Genomic DNA, 18567 nt, shown 5'->3' with positions numbered 1-18567 from the left:
ATTTTGGTGGTTTGAGTATCTCAGAAAAAAAGGACCAAGTACAAAATTAGCCAATTCATTTTATTTACTTGAATAATTTTTGTAACGTTACTAAACGTGTAATTTTAGTGGGGGCATTTAAATCGTTTATTTTATCCGTGGAAATCTCTGGATCCGCCCTCGTCTCCTCTGTCCTTGCGTGACCCGGAAGTCGATTGAGGTCCGCCATCTTTAAAGACATTCCCATCCCCTTCGGAGGACCGAGTCGAGGAACGAGGAGGTTTCAGCGAGGATACTCCACAAGTGCAGCCTTGGCAGAAGTATTTTTCCTTTCGGAACGCGTGGCATGTAAATTATCCACACCTCAATATATGTCACAGTTCGAAACATGGAGGGAATACAGGCGTACAAATGTAAGTGCTTACAGCTGATTTGAATATATTATAAAGCGCCTTAAATCCATTCTTCAGGACTGACAGAAGTTAGGTTTTTTTAATTAACATTATAGTTACCTAAGCGTAATCGTTATATTTCTGACGTTCTTTCCCCCATATTGTGACTGCATATTTAAAGACTGCATGAAACGGAAGTTAGAAAGAACCTTCAATGCTTAACGTTAACCAGAGTCCTTTCAAAACCTTATTCAATTTCGCAGTATGAGGCTATGCAATATTTTACGTTTTGTCACATGTTCATCCCGTTGAATGCATTCGGGAAATAACTCGCAATAACTCGTTGGCTCAACAATCGCGGTACGTGTTTTCTCCCGCATCAGCCTTAACACGAACACACAAGCTGCCTGCCTTGTGTTCAAAGCAGGGGCGGAGCTAGCGTGCCATACCTGGGTATGATGCAAGAACATAACAGGCATGCTGCACTTGGTGGCTCTAGGAGTGATCAGAACTTTTATATAGGCATGTATTTCATTTTGTAAGAACGTCTATGATCATACTCATAGGTGACTGCGCAAAACATTTCAGCATAAACCCTGAAGATGCTGCATCAATGGGCCCCTTTACTTACAGACCTGTCTGTAATGTCATTTCTTACAGGGACTGATGAGGAAACTGCTAGTCTCATTCGGCTGAAGTCTGAAAATCGCCTCTTGACGGGGAAGAAACATACAAAAAAAAAAGCTTGGGAGTGAGTCATGACTAAAGTTCTATTGTGCATGATGATGCCATCTGTAACACAGATTTTGCACAGAAAATTTGACTGTAAGCCAAAAAAGGGTTCATTTCAGATTTACTTACACTGACCACATCAATGTGCGTATTGGAAATGCTTGCCTATCTGCTTATATTTAGTATCTGATTTGGTGTTCCCAATCCATGAGGGGTTACGTAACTGAGGGGTTTTGACATGTATTGTGATTAATATACGTCTGTGATAAATATCAGTCTAACCCCTTAAGTATCTCCCCTTTTCTTGACACAAGCTTAAAAATTACATACCCAAAATAAAATAGTTACTATTCTTGAACCCTTTTCACTACAGTGACGTAGGCATCACAAAATAAATTCTTTGTTGCAGAAAGTCAACCATTTTTGCCATAAAATCCCAATAACTATTCGTTATGCAGGCAAAAAAAAACAAAAAACCTTATTTTTTATTTTTATGGAAGCCAAACAAATTATACACTGTTGGCAACATAATGTCATTAGCTGAAATGCTTTGTAGTAGTCACTTCAATAATATGCCCGAAGTTGGTTCTTCGATGAGCTGAAGTTATACTGAATTTTCTTACACAAGGAACAACTAAATTACAAATACTGTTCAGAGATACTGGGCTCATAGTGTTCAACAGAGCCTATACAAAATGTAGCATTTCTAAGTACTTTTGTAGAAGTATAGGCTACAATGGCAAAACGGACAACAATAATTATTCCTCCAGATAAATTCTTAATAAACAATGGACATTCTATCAACGTTTTTCCGAGTTAGAACATTTTAGAATGAGAAACTATTATGCATTTGGTCCGCTGTACACTTGTCATGAAAACGACTCTGACATTACCTTATTGGTTGTAGTATGTGGATTTCCAAAATGCAGAGAAGGTGAGATGCCCCCACACTTGTTTTACCACCCACATGTTACAAAACAAGGAACTGTTTTAGCTAAAGAACCGTGAGTTTTAACGCCGGTGCTTGTACGAGGAGCTGAGTTGATTCTCTAGATGTTGTACAGGAAGAACCTGCATGCCCAGGTCACCACAGCAATGTTCCCTGGGGAACTCCTGTAACACAGGGATGAGGGGTTGATACTCTACCAGCCCAGGTTACCTGGGAGGACCAGTCAGAGAGATTGGATGTAATCCAGTCTAGGGCTATGTCACAGATCCCTGTAGAGGATAGGAGGATTGAGTAATTGATCAGTCCTCTGTGCCATGATGCACATCCTGGTCTGGGCCATGTGTTAAAGTAGTGAGTTTGTATGCAAACTTCTGATTTCCCAAACTGAATTGTGATAATGAAGCATGCCTGCCCCTGTAAATGGCTAACACAAACATGTTGTGACATGGCTGTAATGGTTGTAGGGCACTTGGGTACGGCATGTTTACTTGTGTTGTTTTTTCTCAGGGGAATTCTTCAACAGATAGGCCTACAGGGCCAGTTGAGTTCTGCGCAGGTCGCAAAAAAGTGGCACAATCTGAAGCAAAGGTATAAGGTGAGGTTAAATTTGCGATAGTAAGTGCTCAGTGCTCAGTGCTGTGTGATGTTTGTCATTTGGGTGTTTTTAGGTCATCTTGCATGGTGCCACACATTTATTCCTGTTCAGTAGGCTCATGGCAGACTTTCACCCTTGCTTCTGTAATTGTAGGAACTCAGACGCTCTGCTACAGGGACGGGGTCAGACAATGGAGAAGTCACAGCAGACACTTGGCCGTGGTTTAGTGCAATGCATGAGGCCATCGGTGGGGGGAAATCTATCAACCTTCCTGTCCTCATGGATGTTGCAGAAAACCCGGCACACATGGCTGATGATGCCTCAGATGCCAGTGGTTCATCTCCTGGATCTGTGGCGGCCGCCTGTAGCCAGATGATTGTGGTCGAGCTGGAGGATGACACACTGGCCTTTTCTCCATACACTTGTATGACTGAAATGATAATATCCTCTCTATTTGTCCATTTACTGTTGTTGACTGATGCAATGCTTATGTTTTAGCCGCTGTCTATTTTTCATTATTTACTGTACGTAATCATGTCTCACATATTGGCTTGTGAAGCCCTTTGGCATATGATGTGATCTATGGTTATACAAAGAGATTTGCTTTTAACCTATAGGTCTGTAATTTCTTACAGGGACAGTTGAGGAAACAGTCAGCTTTATTCGACTGAGGTCTGAAAATGATCACCTCTTCACGGGGAAGAGGCATACATCCAAAAAAGTTTGGCGGTGAGTCGTCAGTAAAGTTCTGTAGTGCCTGATAATGTAATCTTCCCTGTAGCTCAAAGATTTTGCAAAGAGAAATTGGCAATATACCAAAAGAGTTCATTGTATTCTCTAATGCGTCCACCTATAAATTGCACAGCAATCACAGCATTCTAAGGATGTGGTAAAGACAAAATACTCACTGCCCTGTGGCTGCAAGTAGAATCCTGTTTGTGATGTCAACTGTTGAGCAGAGAAATATATCATAACCAGGCGTGACAAGGTAAACCATGACAAGGAAAATAAATGGGATTTGTTTCTGCAGAATAGTCATTTATACATAACAAGATGGACAAAAATGATTAGTTAATGTAATATCTTGTATATACAATCTGGCATACATACACACATGTAAATGCAAAATTGCTAACTTCTCATTGTCCTTGAGGAGCTCAGTGTCTGGAGCCAGGGGCCCTCATGGAAGGCATAGGAATTTAGTGCAGTACCTGCGTCTAGTCGTAATTCAAGTATTATCAGCCCAAGTGAGCACGGTATTTGTTTGCGTTGGTTGGCAATTCCATTCAGAATGGCATATCTCACCTGTTTCAAAACCAATCTCCAAACCTCCAATCTTCAAAACCAAGTGCCGTTTCAGAGGTCTACTACAATGGCAATGGGTGTGACAACTACTGATCTTGGTATTTCTACATTGCGCATTTCTGTGTTTTGGATATCCTTAAAAAGTTAGATGAAGTAAATGCCAGTAAATGGCATCCGCGTAGAAGAAATGGGGACAGTTAAACAGATGGCTAGTGGGCCAAGTAGATTTTTAAAGTTCTCAGCCAAGGGTTTTATTTTGAATGCATATTTGTAATGACCTATCAAGTATTAATCGAACCTCCCAGTGTAAAAAATAAGGAAATTCATCACAATAAACTATGTTTTAAGTGAAATGTTTGCATTTGCTGAAAGCCTCAAAAGACAGGAAATGAAATTGATCAGCCCTAACGCTAACATCAGCCTGCTCCTCATCAAAGTATCTCCACAGATATTTCACAACATGCTACTGCCCTGTTGTTTATATTCATTTTGTGCAGAACAAGACCCATTTATTCCTAATTATGTGCATAGCAGTAACATAGCAGCATATTATTATTTTGATAAATTCAATAGATACAAAATGAATTGTATATATTACATATAACATTATGAAATGTATTCCTTGAGTGATAATCAAAGTGATTTGTGGGTGACACGATCATTGAATGACTGAATGCACAGTAGTTAGCCATGACTTTGTTTAATTGCTCAATTACTTTCGGACAAATGTTAATTATTATGTATAGTTCCATATACATACATACATGTAAGCTATATATCTGCTGGTATACATTTATCCAGATGGAAATACTGTAGGCCTATGTGAATGAGATCATAGCAATATACACTCTATACTCAATATACACTTTATTGCAGGATCTATCAATTAATCACACTAGTTCAAAAATGTTATGCTATGTTATGCTATGCACCGAATGGCTTACGTACAAACATGTGATGAGGCTGTAAGTGTTGTAGGGCAATTCGATACAGCATGTTTATTTGTCTTGTTTTTCTCAGGGACCTTCTTCAGCAGATGGGCCTTCAGGGCCAAGTGAGCCCCACACAAATTGCTAAAAAGTGGGACAATCTGAAGCAAAAGTATAAGGTGAGGTTAAATTTGTGACAGTAAGTGCTCAGTGCTGTGTGATGTTTGTCAGTTGATGGGTGTTTTTAGGTGCTCTTACATAGTGACACATTGTTCAGTAGGCTCATGGCTCACTTTCACCCTTGCTTTTTTAATTGTAGGAACTCCGACGCTCTGCTGCAGGCACGGGGTCAGACAGTGGAGAGCTCACTGCAGCCTCTTGGCCGTTGTTTACTGCAATGCACGAGGCCATCGGCGGGGGGGAAACTATTGCAGAAAACCCGGCAAATATGCCTGATGAGGAGGTGGAGGAAGACGACGCACAGGCCTTTCCTCCTCACGCTTGTACGACTGAGAAACGATAGCCTTTCTATCCATTTGGGCATTTTCTGCCAGATGCTGATGCATATGTTTTACGCTATTACTATTTTGCATCATTTGTTGTCCAGATTTCCCATCTGAGATATATGCTTGTGAAGCCCATTGGCATATGACGTTGTGATTTAGGTTAATACACAGACATGACCAGTTCCCTTTTACTTATTGGTCTATCATGTCATTTCTTATAGGGACAGTTGAGGAAATAGTCAGACTCATTCGACTGAGGTCTGAAAATGATCATCTCTTCTCAAGGAAGAGGCATACATCCAAAAAGATTTGGCGGTGAGTCGTCAGTAAAGTTCTGTAGTGCCTGATAATGTAATCTTCCCTGTATTTTGCACAGAACAATTGGCAAGAAGGCAAAATGTGTTCATAAAAAATATTGTTCTTGTATTCTGTTATGCATCCACTTATAGGTTGCACAGTAATCACCGAATACTATGGACATGATAAAAACAGAATGCTCACTGCCCTGCTGGATTATAGTTATTGCTTATTGATTGGTGGCTGCACTGAATCCTGTTTTTGATGTCAGTTGTTGAGCAGATAAAATTCTCCCCTTATAATAACCAAGCATTAAAAGGTAAACCAGAAAAGAAAATAATTTGTTCGTGCAGAAAGAGTCACTTGGACAGGTGGACAAGCCTGAACTGAAGAAAGGGGGGCAGTCCCTACTTTTTAATCATGAAAAAGTGGTTTACTCTTAACATCGATGACTATATCTGATTGGTACATGGTTAATTTATAAGCATATATTAAAATATAAAAAAGTAAAGGATTGTTTGTTGAATTGTATACCATGAATACTAAGGAAGTGCCTATTGACCTCTAACCTTCAAACAAGCTCTACATCAAAAATTATTGCTTGATCTTCATCTAGCATATGCTTTGAGAGTCTAAGGGAACATTGCAAATGATAACTTCTGATTTCCTAAACTGAATTGTGATAATGAGGCATGCCTGCCCCTGTAAATGGCTAACACACAAACATGTTGTGACATGGCTGTAAGTGTTGTAGGGCAATTCGATACAGCATGTTTACTTGTGTTGTTTTTCTCAGGGAAATTCTTCAACAGATCGGCCTGAAGGGCCAGGTGAGCCCCACACAAATTGCAAAAAAGTGGGACAATCTGAAGCAAAGGTATAAGGTGAGGTTCAATTTGTGATAGTAAGTGCTCGGTGCTGTCTGATGTTTGTCATTTGGGTGTTTTTAGGTCATCTTGCATGGTGACACACATTTGTTCCTATTCAGTAGGCTCATGGCTCACTTTCACCCTTGCTTCTTTCCTTGCAGGAACTCCGACGCTCTGCTACAGGGACGGGGTCAGACAAGGCAGATCTCCCAGCAGCCACTTGGCAGTGGTTTACTGCAATGCACGAGGCCTTCGGGGGAGAACCTATGGATCTTCCTGTCCAGATGGACTCGTGTGCAGCAGAAAAGCCGACACATGTGGTTGATGAGGCCTTGGATGCCAGTCGCTCATCCACTCATGGATCCGTGGCGGCCGCTTGTAGTCAGGCCTGTGTGGAGGAGGAGGAGGAGGAGGAGGAGGAGGAAGAGGAGGAGGAGGAAGAAGAAGAAGAAGAAGAAGAAGAAGAAGAGGAGGAAGAGGAGGAAGAGGACAGGCATCGTTTTTCTCCTTACCCTTGTACGAATGAGAAATAATATTGGTACAGAGCAGAAAATACTTTTTCATGGCACAATGTTTTTGGATATTGCTATTTTCCATAATTTATTGTACATAATTCATAGATGAAGTATGGGCTTGTGAAGCCATTTGACACATACTGTTGTGATTTTGGGCTATACAGAGATATTACATGTTGCCCTTTACTTAGTGGTCTATAATGCCATTTCTTACAGGGACACAGGTGGAAACTCTCAGCCTAATTCTGCTGAGGTCTGAAAGTGATCACCTCTTCACGGGGAGGAGGCATACGGCCAAAAAAGCTTGGGAGTGAGTCATGAGTACATTTTCTGTAGTGCATGATGTCTTTGACAAAACTTTTGCACGGAAATACTTTCGATAAGCCAAGAAAAGGGTTAACTTCAGATTCCATATTGGATATGTTGCCTATATGCTTATATTTAGTATCTGACGTGGTGTTACAAATGTATGATGACCACAGTGAAATACCCATACGGAGTTACATTTTGATATCTCCATAGTTGCTGTGCTCTACAGTGCTCCCATTTTAGTAGCATTTGCTCCTGAAAATGTGTGTGCTAACTGGAAAAATAATTTTGGAGAATCTACTAATTTGGATGCACTAATGTGCTCCAAAACTAAAGAGCACATGTGCTCCTTTGAAAAAAGATGTTTGCGTAGAGCCCTGAGTGAGATTGTAGAAACCACAATCTGTCATCATAGTTCCAGTCTTGCTTGGGGACATTTGAAGAACGTGAGACTGTGGGTAGGGTTAGATTTTAATTATAGAGCACTTCATTCTTCTCTAAGGTATTCCTACATGACTTTGGCTAATGTTGACAGAATCACTCCTGTATACTGTGATTCATGTACTGATCTTGGCTGTGTTAAAGTAATCTTATTAAATGCAAATGATAACTTCTGACATCCCAAATGTAAGTGATGCCTTCCCACTAACACATAAACATGTTGTGACATGGCTGTAATTGTGGGGCACTTGGGTACAGCATGTTTACATGTTGTTTTTCTCAGGGGAATTCTTCAACATATGGGCCTAAAGGGCCACGTGAGCTCTGCACAAGCTGCAAAGAAGTGGAACAATCTGAAGCAAAAGTATGAGGTGAGATTACAACTGCTCAGTGCTGTGTGATGCTGAGTGACACACGGTCATTCCTGTTCAGTAGGCTCATGGCGGACCTTCACCTTGCTTCTTTCCTTGTAGGAACTCCAACGCTCTGCTGCCGGAATGGGGCCAGTCGGGGGAGAGGCCACAGCAGCCACTTGGCCGTGGTTCACTGCAATGCGTGACGCTGTCGCCGGTGACTCGTGTGTCGCAGAAGACCCAGCACGTGTGGCTGATGAGGCCTCAGATGCCAGTGACTCATCTTCTCCTGGATCGCCCACTTATAGTGTGGTGTGTGTGGAGGTGGAGGGGGAGGAGGAGGAGAGGGAAGAGGAGAGGGAGGAGGAGGAGGATGGAGAGGAGGGTGAAGATGAGGCACAGCCTGGAAGCCACACACAGGAGGACAGTGAGCCATGCACCTCTGCCTGTCCCCCATCCCCCAAAAGGAGAAAGACCTGTCAGGGAGACATTCTCCAGTTCCTGAAGGAGGAGGCCGCCAAAGAGGAAGAGCGTTTCAGGGCCGCTCTGGAGAGCACAAATAGATTCCTGGACCTTTTCGAGAGATTGGTCAACAAACTGTAAATAGTTCCATGGGACACGTATGTGAAGCAGTGAGTTGCCCCACCAGTCGATTTTGGACCTGATGGAGCCATGCCCCTGTCGTCCTCCATGGGCTAAAGGATGTCACCCAATGTGAGGCAGATGTTGTGGTTGAGGTTCCTCAACACCTTTTGGGCTCACTCTGCTCCAGCCGTGACACCTATTTGGAAGAGGAGCAGGATCAACAAGACCATGCAACAGTTGCACAGTACAAGTGGTGATGACCAAAGGTGTGGTCCACCTTAAGAGCCTTGGAGAGCAGGCACCTCCAGTGTATCTTCAACATGCCAAAAGCCTGCTGAATTATGGGGTGAGTCTCGTCATGGTGGTGGGTTAAGCGGCTCTATACCCTCCTTAACAGTGGCTCTCGATGATGGCCACAGCAGGATGGTTGATGCAGGGCTAGCCTCCATCGCTCACAAGTACCGTGAAGGTGGGGTGGGCAATAGAGATACAATTAATAGTGGGATAATCATCACAGCATTACAATAAACATTCATGTGTTCGGTAATTTTGCTATTACCAAACTGTTAAGTCACATCCATGTTCTCATTGAATACTATTCATATAGCCTGTCCTGTTTTGGTAAACCAAAATGCTATAATTTTCTTATATATCAAGTCAGACATATTTTGTAAACTTGTAACTCAGTTACAGGTGACAGTTTTCAGGCATGATATCTCAATTTGAGACCATGCTATTGCAACAATACAATTATATGGTGAGATGATAAACACTTTTCGCTCACCCTTATTTTAACTTACCCCTACCCTTTATATACAGCCCTGCCTGGAGGAGGGTACAGGGCCTCTTCGTAGATCCTGCCACTCTTCAAGACTCTTATCATCTTGGCCAGGGCCAGGATATCCCATGAATGTACTGAGGAACTTGACCTTCCCTTTGCATTGTGCCTCCTCCCTGTATGGATGGGATGAGTTCCTGTTGAGGTATTCCTGGTATTCTTGGAGCTTCCTGTTAGAGGTATTCCAGGAAGAAAGCATATCTTTTTTGGAATCGAACGCAGCCTTGGTGTGGACATGGCACCCACACACTTGAAGAACACCAAGCTGTTGGCCTAATATGCAAAGTATTGGTCAACCTACACTGTTTCTCCAGCAGTGGGCAGCCAAATGACTTCCTGGTGAAGGGCAGCACTACAGCCTAATTGATAGGTGTCACAGATTCACTACATCCTTTCTATTCTTGTGTACAATGGCATCCCTGGCTTGGAATGGTATAAAAAGTCATCACTACAAAGGTTCTGGATTCAGACTGATTCAGAATATGTTTCATGTATTTCTGACAACTGCCGTTCCTGTAAATAAACATGATTTTAATCAAGCTCGAGAGACCTTCCTTTTTCTTACACCAATGTGGTCCAATTGCCACATGGCATCGGAGGCCCAGCATGCCACACTTTTGGATGAACTGTGGCCAAGCCGGTGCAGTATGTGTTCATGTAGATGACCGTTCACATAAGTTCACACAACACTGCAATGCAAACCTTGTACAGTCAAATGTTTAGGGTGTCATATGACCGCTTTTCTTTATGTTGGTCTATTTCTGGTGACCAAAGCCCCTGCACTATTATAGCACTGGTTCATAAATGCTGAGTTCCAACTGGGCGGAATCCCAACACAGCTTTTGGTGGCTCATTTTGGTGCCACTTGCCGTTACACTTGCTGTCAATGACAACATGTACCATTAGCAAGCTAGCAAAATGGTTTAAAGTATAATACATTTTGTTTTAAACTAAACACATTGAAAACAATGTATTGTTTTAGCATTGGTATGACCTACATCTATCCATCAGTGCATTTTCCTACATCCTTATTAATGTCCATGTTTGAACTGCTTACTTCCCTCCACTGGCTGCCTGTCATGACTCACATCAAATTCAAAACATTGGTGCTAGCCTTCCAAGCAGTCAAGGGGTCTGCCCCAGCTTACCTCCAAAAAATCATCAGACCCTACACCCCTGCCAGACCTCTTCGTTCACCAACCACAGGCAGCCTGGTGCCTCCCCCTCTCCGAACTTCCACCTCCCGCTCACGACTACTGTCTGTTCTGGCTCCACGGTGGTGGAACAAACTCCCCATGGAGGTCATCCATCTTCAAGCGCAAACTGAAGACACACCTCTTCAAGCTGCACCTCTCCCCGTCCCTCCCTACCCTCCTTTATATATCATCTGATTGTGTTTGTCATTAATTGGTTTTCAAAGTATTATATTAAAATGTCCTCCTTTAAAATCACCAGAAGCAAAATCAAAATCCAGATATGAAGAAACCATATTACGTCACTAAAAAACTTAAGACATCAAAAAACATCATAATAAAAAACACCATATCAAAAACATAGTCAAATCCAGTGCACAGAAACCGCATCAAATCCAGTCCACAGAAACAGCGGGAAATATAATGCACAGAAACTTCTGTGTGAACAGTCCATGCAAAAAGAAATTCCCAAGCAACAGTTTTTTTTTGCTCAACACAAAAAGAGCTGTTTCTGTAAAATGATAAAACATGTAAGTATGCAAGCTGATTGCCTATTGATCCCAAATGCAAATGCTGTTAGTACATATCAAAAATAACAAATTGTTAATTTTACTGTTACCATACCTTTGGCAGGTACTGTATACGGAGTGAAGGCTTTTGAACCATTGATCTAATGCTCACTGCAAATTGTATTTTATTTTGCAAATACAAATTGTATTTTATTTTACAAATACATCCATCCATCCATCCATTATCTGAACCCGCTTATCCTGATCAGGGTCGCAGGGGGGCTGGAGCCTATCCCAGCATACATTGGGCAAAAGGCAGGAATACACCCTGGACAGGTCGCCAGTCTATCGCAGGGCACACACACCATTCACTCACACACTCATACCTACGGGCAATTTAGACTCTCCAATCAGCCTAACGTGCATGTCTTTGGACTGTGGGAGGAAACCGGAGCACCCGGAGGAAACCCACGCAGACACGGGGAGAACATGCAAACTCCGCACAGAGAGGCCCCGGCCGACTGGGATTCGAACCCAGGACCTCCTTGCTGTGAGGCGGCAGTGCTACGCACTGCACCATCCGTGCCGCCCATATTTTACAAATACAAAAGACTTTATTTTATTTTGATACATTTTTTGTTTGCAGTAGCTATTTTGTCGTTTATTTTGATACATTTACATTTGGGGTATTTTGTATGTATTTTTCCCCATCTCTGATCACACTTGACATCATCCTGTTGCCATTGTCCCCCAGCACGGCCGACAGATAATCTTTTGTAGTAGTAGCCCCCATCCAACAGGTGGCGCTGCGACACTGTGGATATCAGTACTGGGCGGTCACCGAGCTAAATGGTATTTTGGGCTCCCCAAGCAACTTTTCACACCAAAAGGATGCTGTAATTCCTAGCCATGGGTCTCATTCCATTCGTTTATTTTATCCGTGATCTGTCCTCGCCTCCTCGATTCTACTGACTGAACTGAATTATATATTCATGTCTATGATATGATTATACTTGCTTGACCGGAAATCGATGGAGGTCCGCCATCTTTAAGGACATTCCGATTGTAAGAGCAAGCAAGCTAGCGGAGGGACGAGGAGGTTTCAGCGAGGGTACTCCACAGCTGCGGTCTTTACAGAAGTATTTTTTCTGTCGGGACGTGTGGCATATAAATGATCAAGCTACTTCTCCAAATCTGTCCAAGTTTGAAACATGGCAGGAACTCTCCAATATAAATGTAAGTGCACACAATTCGTTTTAATTGATTATATAGCGCTTTAAGTAAGATAATCCGCAAGAACACTTTTTAGGACAAACAAAAATCACTTTTAATCGTGAAAAAGAGTGTAAAAACGTGATGCTTAGATCTCATATTACCACGGTCCTTTCAAAACATTTTATTTCGCCGTACGTATGTTATGTACTATGCCACGTTTAGCATATATGAATGCATCTGGAAAATAACTACAGCAAGAAAATAACAGCGAATAATAAACAGCACATGTTTTCATCTGCAACAGCTTTACGTTGAACACGCAAGCTTTCTGCCTTACGTTTTAAACGGGGGTGGAGCTATCCTGCCATACCTGGGTGCGAGAGCAATAATAATAGAAAGGTGTACCTATTACAAGTGGTGACCGATGAAGTCTTTCCCTCATGATCATAAATTCATTATAAAATGATAAATTCATTATGATCATACAAACAGGCGGCTGCTCTGTCCCATAAATATATATCAGTGTTGTATAATGCTTCCAGTAACAAACAAATACCCTTTTAAAGGATGTAAATAAATATCACGTTTCACTTCCATCTTCGTCATAATGACAATATGTGTCCAAACAACTGCACCATTGTTTCAACAAATTGCAGCATGAACCCTGAACACATTGCACCAGTATTAGGCTGGTATGAGGCTGCTCTGGCTCGGTGCTTGAAGCTAAATTGAAACATTTTACTGTATGCACTGAAGTTTTTTGGCAAATGGTCGATGATTAAATAGAGCATCACGCTTCGAACAACACAAAGGAAGAGGTACGATACATTACAACATCAGCTCTGATTGAAAAATATGTAGAATTTATTTTTTAAAACAAACAATACTCACTGTTGCCTGTCTGTCAGCATTCACCGGACATTTTCTTTCATAAATTAGGTTTATGTTAGTGTCTATGTTTGGATACTCCGGGGCCCCCATGGCTGCTGGGTGGGATATGCAGGGCACCCCTGCTAATTCTGCTTCTGGTTCATAACCGTTTTTTTTCCACTCACTCTTTGTTCAACTGAGAAATAAGTAATTTCAATCTCTGTATTTGCTGTCTTACTGATGCATTTAGTATGTTTTTGGATATTACTTGAAAGATGGGCTTATGAAGCCCCTTGATACATGCCGTTGTGGTTTATACATAAGGTTCCCCTTTACTTACAGGTAATGCCATTTCTTACAGGGACAGACAAGGAAACTGCCAGGCTCATTCGACTGAGGTTTGAAAACAATCACCTCTTCACGGGGAAGAAGTATACAACCAAAAAAGCTTGGGAGTGAGTGATCAGTGAAGTTCTGTAGTAGTGCATGATGATGTAATCTCAGCTGTAACATATTTTGTAGAAAAAATCTGGCAATACGGCAAACAATTTTAATTTCAGATTTATAACATTTATATGGATTAGTGTAATCCTACATTTTTCAACTGAGGAGAATGTGGGGAAAAAATGTTAGCGTAGAGTCCTAAGTTGTTAATTAAGCCGCAATAACTTTGTAATTGTAGTTTGTTATGTTTGGAGACATTTGAGGAAAAAGTGAGACTGCGGGTGGGGTTAGTCTTTTAGTCTATTTACAGAGTACTAACACTTCACTTGCATCCTTCTCTGAGGTATTCCTGCATGTCATAGGCTAACGTTGAAGGAACCACTCATGGTGATTCATGTCCTGGTCTGGGCAATGTGTTAAAGTAGTCAGTTGTATGCAAATGTTAAAATCACTGAATTGTGATAATGAAGCGTGCCTGCCCCTGTAAATGGCTAACACACAGACTTATTGTGGCCGTAAGTGCTGTAGAGCACTTGGGTACAGCATGTTACTGTATATTGTGTTGTTTTTCTCAGGGAAATTCTTCAGAAGATGGGCCTGCAGGGCCATGTCAGCCGCATACAAGCCACAAGGAAGTGGGAAACTCTGAAGCGGAAATATAAGGTGAGGGAAAATTTGTGATTAGTGCTCAGCGCTGATGTTTTGTGTGATGTTTTCCATTTGATGCATGCTCTCAAATGCTCTTGTGTAGTGAAACACATTTACACTTGTTCAGAAGGCTCCAAATTTACCCTCCCCTTATATCACCTTTGCCCTTGTCTCGTCTTCATCTAATTTCCTTGTAGGAACTCCTATTCTCTGCTACAGGCACAGGGCCAGTCGGGGGAGAGGCCACAGCAGCCACATGGCCGTGGTTTACTGCAATGCACGAGGCCTTCGGGGGAGAACCTATCGATCTTCCTGTCCAGATGGACTCGTGTGCTGCAGAAAAGCCGACACATGTGGCTGATGAGGCCTTGGATGCTAGTTGCTCATCTCCTCATGGATCCGTGGCGGCCGCTTGTAGCCAGGCGTGTGTAGTGGAGGTGGAGAATGAGGACGACGACACAGAGCCTTTTTTTCACCCCTGTATGACTGAGAAATTATATCTATATTTATGTGTGTTTGCAGCCTATACTGATACAATTCATATGTTTTAGGCTATTACTATTTTTTATAATTGACTGTACAGTGTTACAGAAACTATGGAAGCGTATTTACACGATACAATTTACTTCACATTGAAAGTCCTTGAACTACAGCCGCATTACCCTAAAGAGAAACTTAGCTTGCAAAGCTACAGTTACTCAAAAGATTTAGTTCAAACTACTTGGTATGCACACGCAGAGCACCAGCAATTTGTGGAAATTGGCAGGTGACCATTGGCAATTATAGTGGAGGGGCGTGCTTCTCACCAATCAGGATTAAAGGGAAAAGGGTGAGAGGAGGAGGTATTTGGTCAAAGGGGTTGGCTTGTGATATTGGCTTGTGAACCCCCTTGACATATGCCATTGTGGTTTAGTGCTGTATGCATATATTACAGGTTGCCCTTTAGGCTACTTACAGGTATGTAATGTCATTTCTTACAGGGACACAACTGGAAACCAGTACACTCATTCGGCTGAGGTCTGAAAGTGATCACCTCTTCACAGGGAGGAAGCACACGGCCAAAAAAGCTTGGGAGTGAGTCATTAGTAAAGTTCTTTAGTTGGTTATGATAATGGCATTTCACCTGTAACTGTCACATGTCACCTGTAAGGTTTTGTACAGAAAGATAAGCCAGAAAGTTTAATTCAGATGTGCTTATTTGCATATTGCAAATGCTTGCCTATATTCTTATATTTATTATCTGACTTCATATCCTGATTTATAAAACATCCGTGCTCACACTTGGATGCAATTGTGAACTTGAAATTTTGCGTGCGTGCCCAAGCTTAGTATTCTGCCCCATTAACTCCCACAATTAACCGTAAATGGCTTGGACAGTGTTACAATTTCTGCTCTTTTGGCTCTGTACTCCAGTACATTGGATTTGTAATTAAATGGTAATATGAGGTTAAAGACTGTGACCTTTCATTTGTGGGAAGTCAAGGACATACGTAGAGTCCCCTCCAAAAGCATTGGAACAGCAAGGCCAATTGCTTTGTTTTTGCAATACACTGAATACATTTTGGCTTGAGATAAAAAGATGAACACGAGACAAGAGTTCAGAATTTCAGCTTTTATTTCCTGGTATTTACACCTATATGTGTTAAATTGCTTCGAACCTAGCACCTTTGATATCAGACAACCCAATTTTTAGGTGAGCAAAAATATTGGAACAGAGAGTATTTAAGTAAGTGAAAGTAAATAACACTTAAAGGTACAATAGGTAATTCTGCACTTCTAATGGTCAAGAGAGGAATTTGAGCAACAAACACACTCAAACCACAACCCTGTTTATCCCTCCCCTTCTCTGTGAATGCGCTGACATTGAAACGCCATTTTTTGTGGCAATTAGAACCAATTTTCAACCAATGAGCTTGAATTATTGTACAGCTATAAGATGTTCTGGCACAGAGTGCCGGCCCGTCAAATGCATATTTTGAAACCCGAATTTAAGGACTATAAACACAGGCAGAGGTGTAAACACAGGCAGAGTCAACATGTCAGTGAGGCTTTTTCAATGATAGGAAGGGATTTACAATGGTCTTTTAACAATTAAAGTAAATTCTATGATAACTTATGACATCCCCAATTTAAGAGTGGTAATGAAGCATGCCTGCCCCTGTAAATGGCTTCCATACAAACATGTTGTGACATGGCTCTAATTGTTGTGGGGCACTTGGATATGACTTGTTCACTTGTTGTTTTCCTCAGGCTAATTCTTCAGCAGATGGGTCTGCAGGCCCAGGTGAGCCCTGCACAAGTTTCAAAAAAGTGGGACAATATGAAGCGTAAATATAAGGTGAGGTTGCTTATAGGTGCCCTTACCTATTGGAACACAGTCACACCAGTTCAGTAGGCCCACCTTCACCCTTGCTCAATTCCTTGTAGATACTCCGAAGCTCTGCTACTGGGACGGGGACAGACAGCGGAGAGCCCACAGCATCCACTTGGCGATGGTTTAATGCAATGCATGCGGCTGTTGGTGGGGGGCAATACATCTACCCACCTGTGTTGATGGACTCGTGCGTTGCAGAAAACCCGGCACGTGTGGGGGATGAGGCCTTGGATGAGAGTGGCTCATCTCCTGATTCTTTGGAGGCCACTTATAGCATGGTGTGTGTGGAGGTGGAAGGGGAGGAGGTGGGGGACGACGAAGACTACGAGGAGGCACACCCTTACTCAAGTAGCCTCAGGCAGGAGGACTGTGAGCCATGCACCTCTGCCTGTCCGCCATCCCCCAAAAGGAGAAGGACCTGTCAGGGAGACATTCTCCAGTTCCTGAAGGAGGAGGCCACCAAAGAGGAAGAGCGTTTCAGGGCCGCGCTGGAGAGCACAAATAGATTCCTGGACCTTTTCGAGAGATTGGTCAACAAACTGTAAATAGTATTACTTGTATGTAGTTCACTCAGTTCCACCGGACACTAATGTGGAGCAGTGATCTCACCTGTCTGCTTAATTCCCCCATCACTGGACACTGTGGACCCACACCACTGCCACAGACATCCTCCAAGGGCTTACAGATGTCCTCTACTGTCAGGCAGATGTTATGGTTGAGGTTCCTCAACACCTTTGTGGGGAATCTTGGCTCCGTCCATGACACCAGACACCAGAGTCTTGAAGGGGAGCAGGATCTACAAAGTCATGCTCAACAATTGCACAACCAAATGCCTGCTCGTTTACGAAACAAGCCAGTTTTAATGTGCCCTTATTTTGACTTACTCTTACCATTCAGCCCTATGTGGATGTGGGGTGGCCTGTAGCGTAGTGGTTAAGGTAAATGACTGGGACCCGCAAGGTCGGTGGTTCAATCCCCGGTGTAGCCACAATAAGATCTGCACAGCTGTTGGGTCCTTGAGCAAGGCTCCTGGGGAGGATTGTCTCCTGCTAAGTCTAATCAACTGTACGTCGCTCTGGATAAGAGCATCTGCCAAATGCCATTAATGTAATGTTAAGAGCCTCTTTATAGGTCCTGCTGTTCTGTAAGACTCTTGTCTTTGACAGAGCCATGATATCCGACAAAGGTATTGAGGAACCTGCACTTCCTATCATGTACTTCCTGCATCTGTATGGATGGGAAGAGGATTGAGACTACTGAGGTAGCCCTGGCTGCTGGGTCCAGAGGCGTTGGCCTACTGGGCAGGCTTGGCCAACAGTGGGAAGCTAAATGACCTCTTGGCAAAGGGCAGCAATCGGGTATACTCAAATGTGGTCCAGTTGCCCACGGTGGTCCCGGCTCACCACACTGTCGGAAAAACCCTGTGCAAGTCAGTACACAATTGTCAGGATTGTTATGTGGTGTGGCCAGCCACGTCTCCCCTGGCAGTACCTGGATGAGATAGTCTGCCAAGAGGTTCTGGTGTCCATTAACATAGAGCTGCAGGACTGGCACAGTGCCATTTATTTGTATATAATTCCTTGAATTCCGTGAATTGTCAGCCTACAAAATAAATAATTGAAAAACGTGAAGAGTGTGTGTGCGCATGTAGCCTACTGTCTACATAAGTTATTAATATCAATACACTGCGATGTAAACATTGTACAGGGTTCTGGGCGTC

General features: G+C 42.6%; 2 protein-coding genes across 5 annotated transcripts; both read left to right on the top strand.

Moving 5' to 3' along the window:
- The first annotated feature begins 215 nt into the window (after positions 1-215).
- LOC133114757 (uncharacterized) lies at positions 216-10133 on the top strand. 3 transcript variants are annotated; one of them, XR_009705573.1, is made up of 14 exons: positions 216-392; positions 1032-1122; positions 2560-2647; positions 2801-3071; positions 3283-3376; positions 4973-5060; positions 5201-5384; positions 5609-5702; positions 6481-6568; positions 6715-7069; positions 7285-7378; positions 8102-8189; positions 8292-9102; positions 9576-10133. XR_009705573.1 is itself a non-coding variant. In XM_061224371.1 (13 exons), exons 1-13 carry the CDS (start codon positions 368-370, stop codon positions 8772-8774), a joined length of 2043 nt encoding a protein of 680 aa, XP_061080355.1. In that variant the 5' UTR covers positions 216-367; the 3' UTR covers positions 8775-10133. The 3 variants fall into 3 exon arrangements, 2 of the variants coding, with proteins under 2 accessions (XP_061080355.1, XP_061080356.1); XM_061224371.1 differs by having other exon boundaries at positions 8292-10133; XM_061224372.1 differs by lacking the exon at positions 1032-1122 and having other exon boundaries at positions 8292-10133.
- Positions 10134-12166: 2033 nt separating this feature from the next.
- Positions 12167-18478, top strand: LOC133115003 (uncharacterized). Of its 2 annotated transcripts, none has more exons than XM_061224700.1 (7): positions 12167-12532; positions 13743-13836; positions 14401-14488; positions 14671-14953; positions 15454-15547; positions 16724-16811; positions 16901-18478. In XM_061224700.1, the coding sequence occupies exons 1-7, from the start codon at positions 12508-12510 to the stop codon at positions 17390-17392; spliced, it is 1164 nt and encodes a 387-aa protein (XP_061080684.1). In that variant the 5' UTR covers positions 12167-12507; the 3' UTR covers positions 17393-18478. The 2 variants fall into 2 exon arrangements, with proteins under 2 accessions (XP_061080684.1, XP_061080685.1); XM_061224701.1 differs by having other exon boundaries at positions 13724-13836.
- The last annotated feature ends 89 nt before the right edge of the window (positions 18479-18567 follow it).

This window comes from Conger conger, chromosome 16, assembly GCF_963514075.1.
Source record: "Conger conger chromosome 16, fConCon1.1, whole genome shotgun sequence".
Classification (NCBI taxonomy): Eukaryota; Metazoa; Chordata; class Actinopteri; order Anguilliformes; family Congridae; genus Conger; species Conger conger.
The sequence above is the reverse complement of the archived record's forward strand: the minus strand, read 5'-3'. Positions and strand labels throughout refer to the sequence as shown.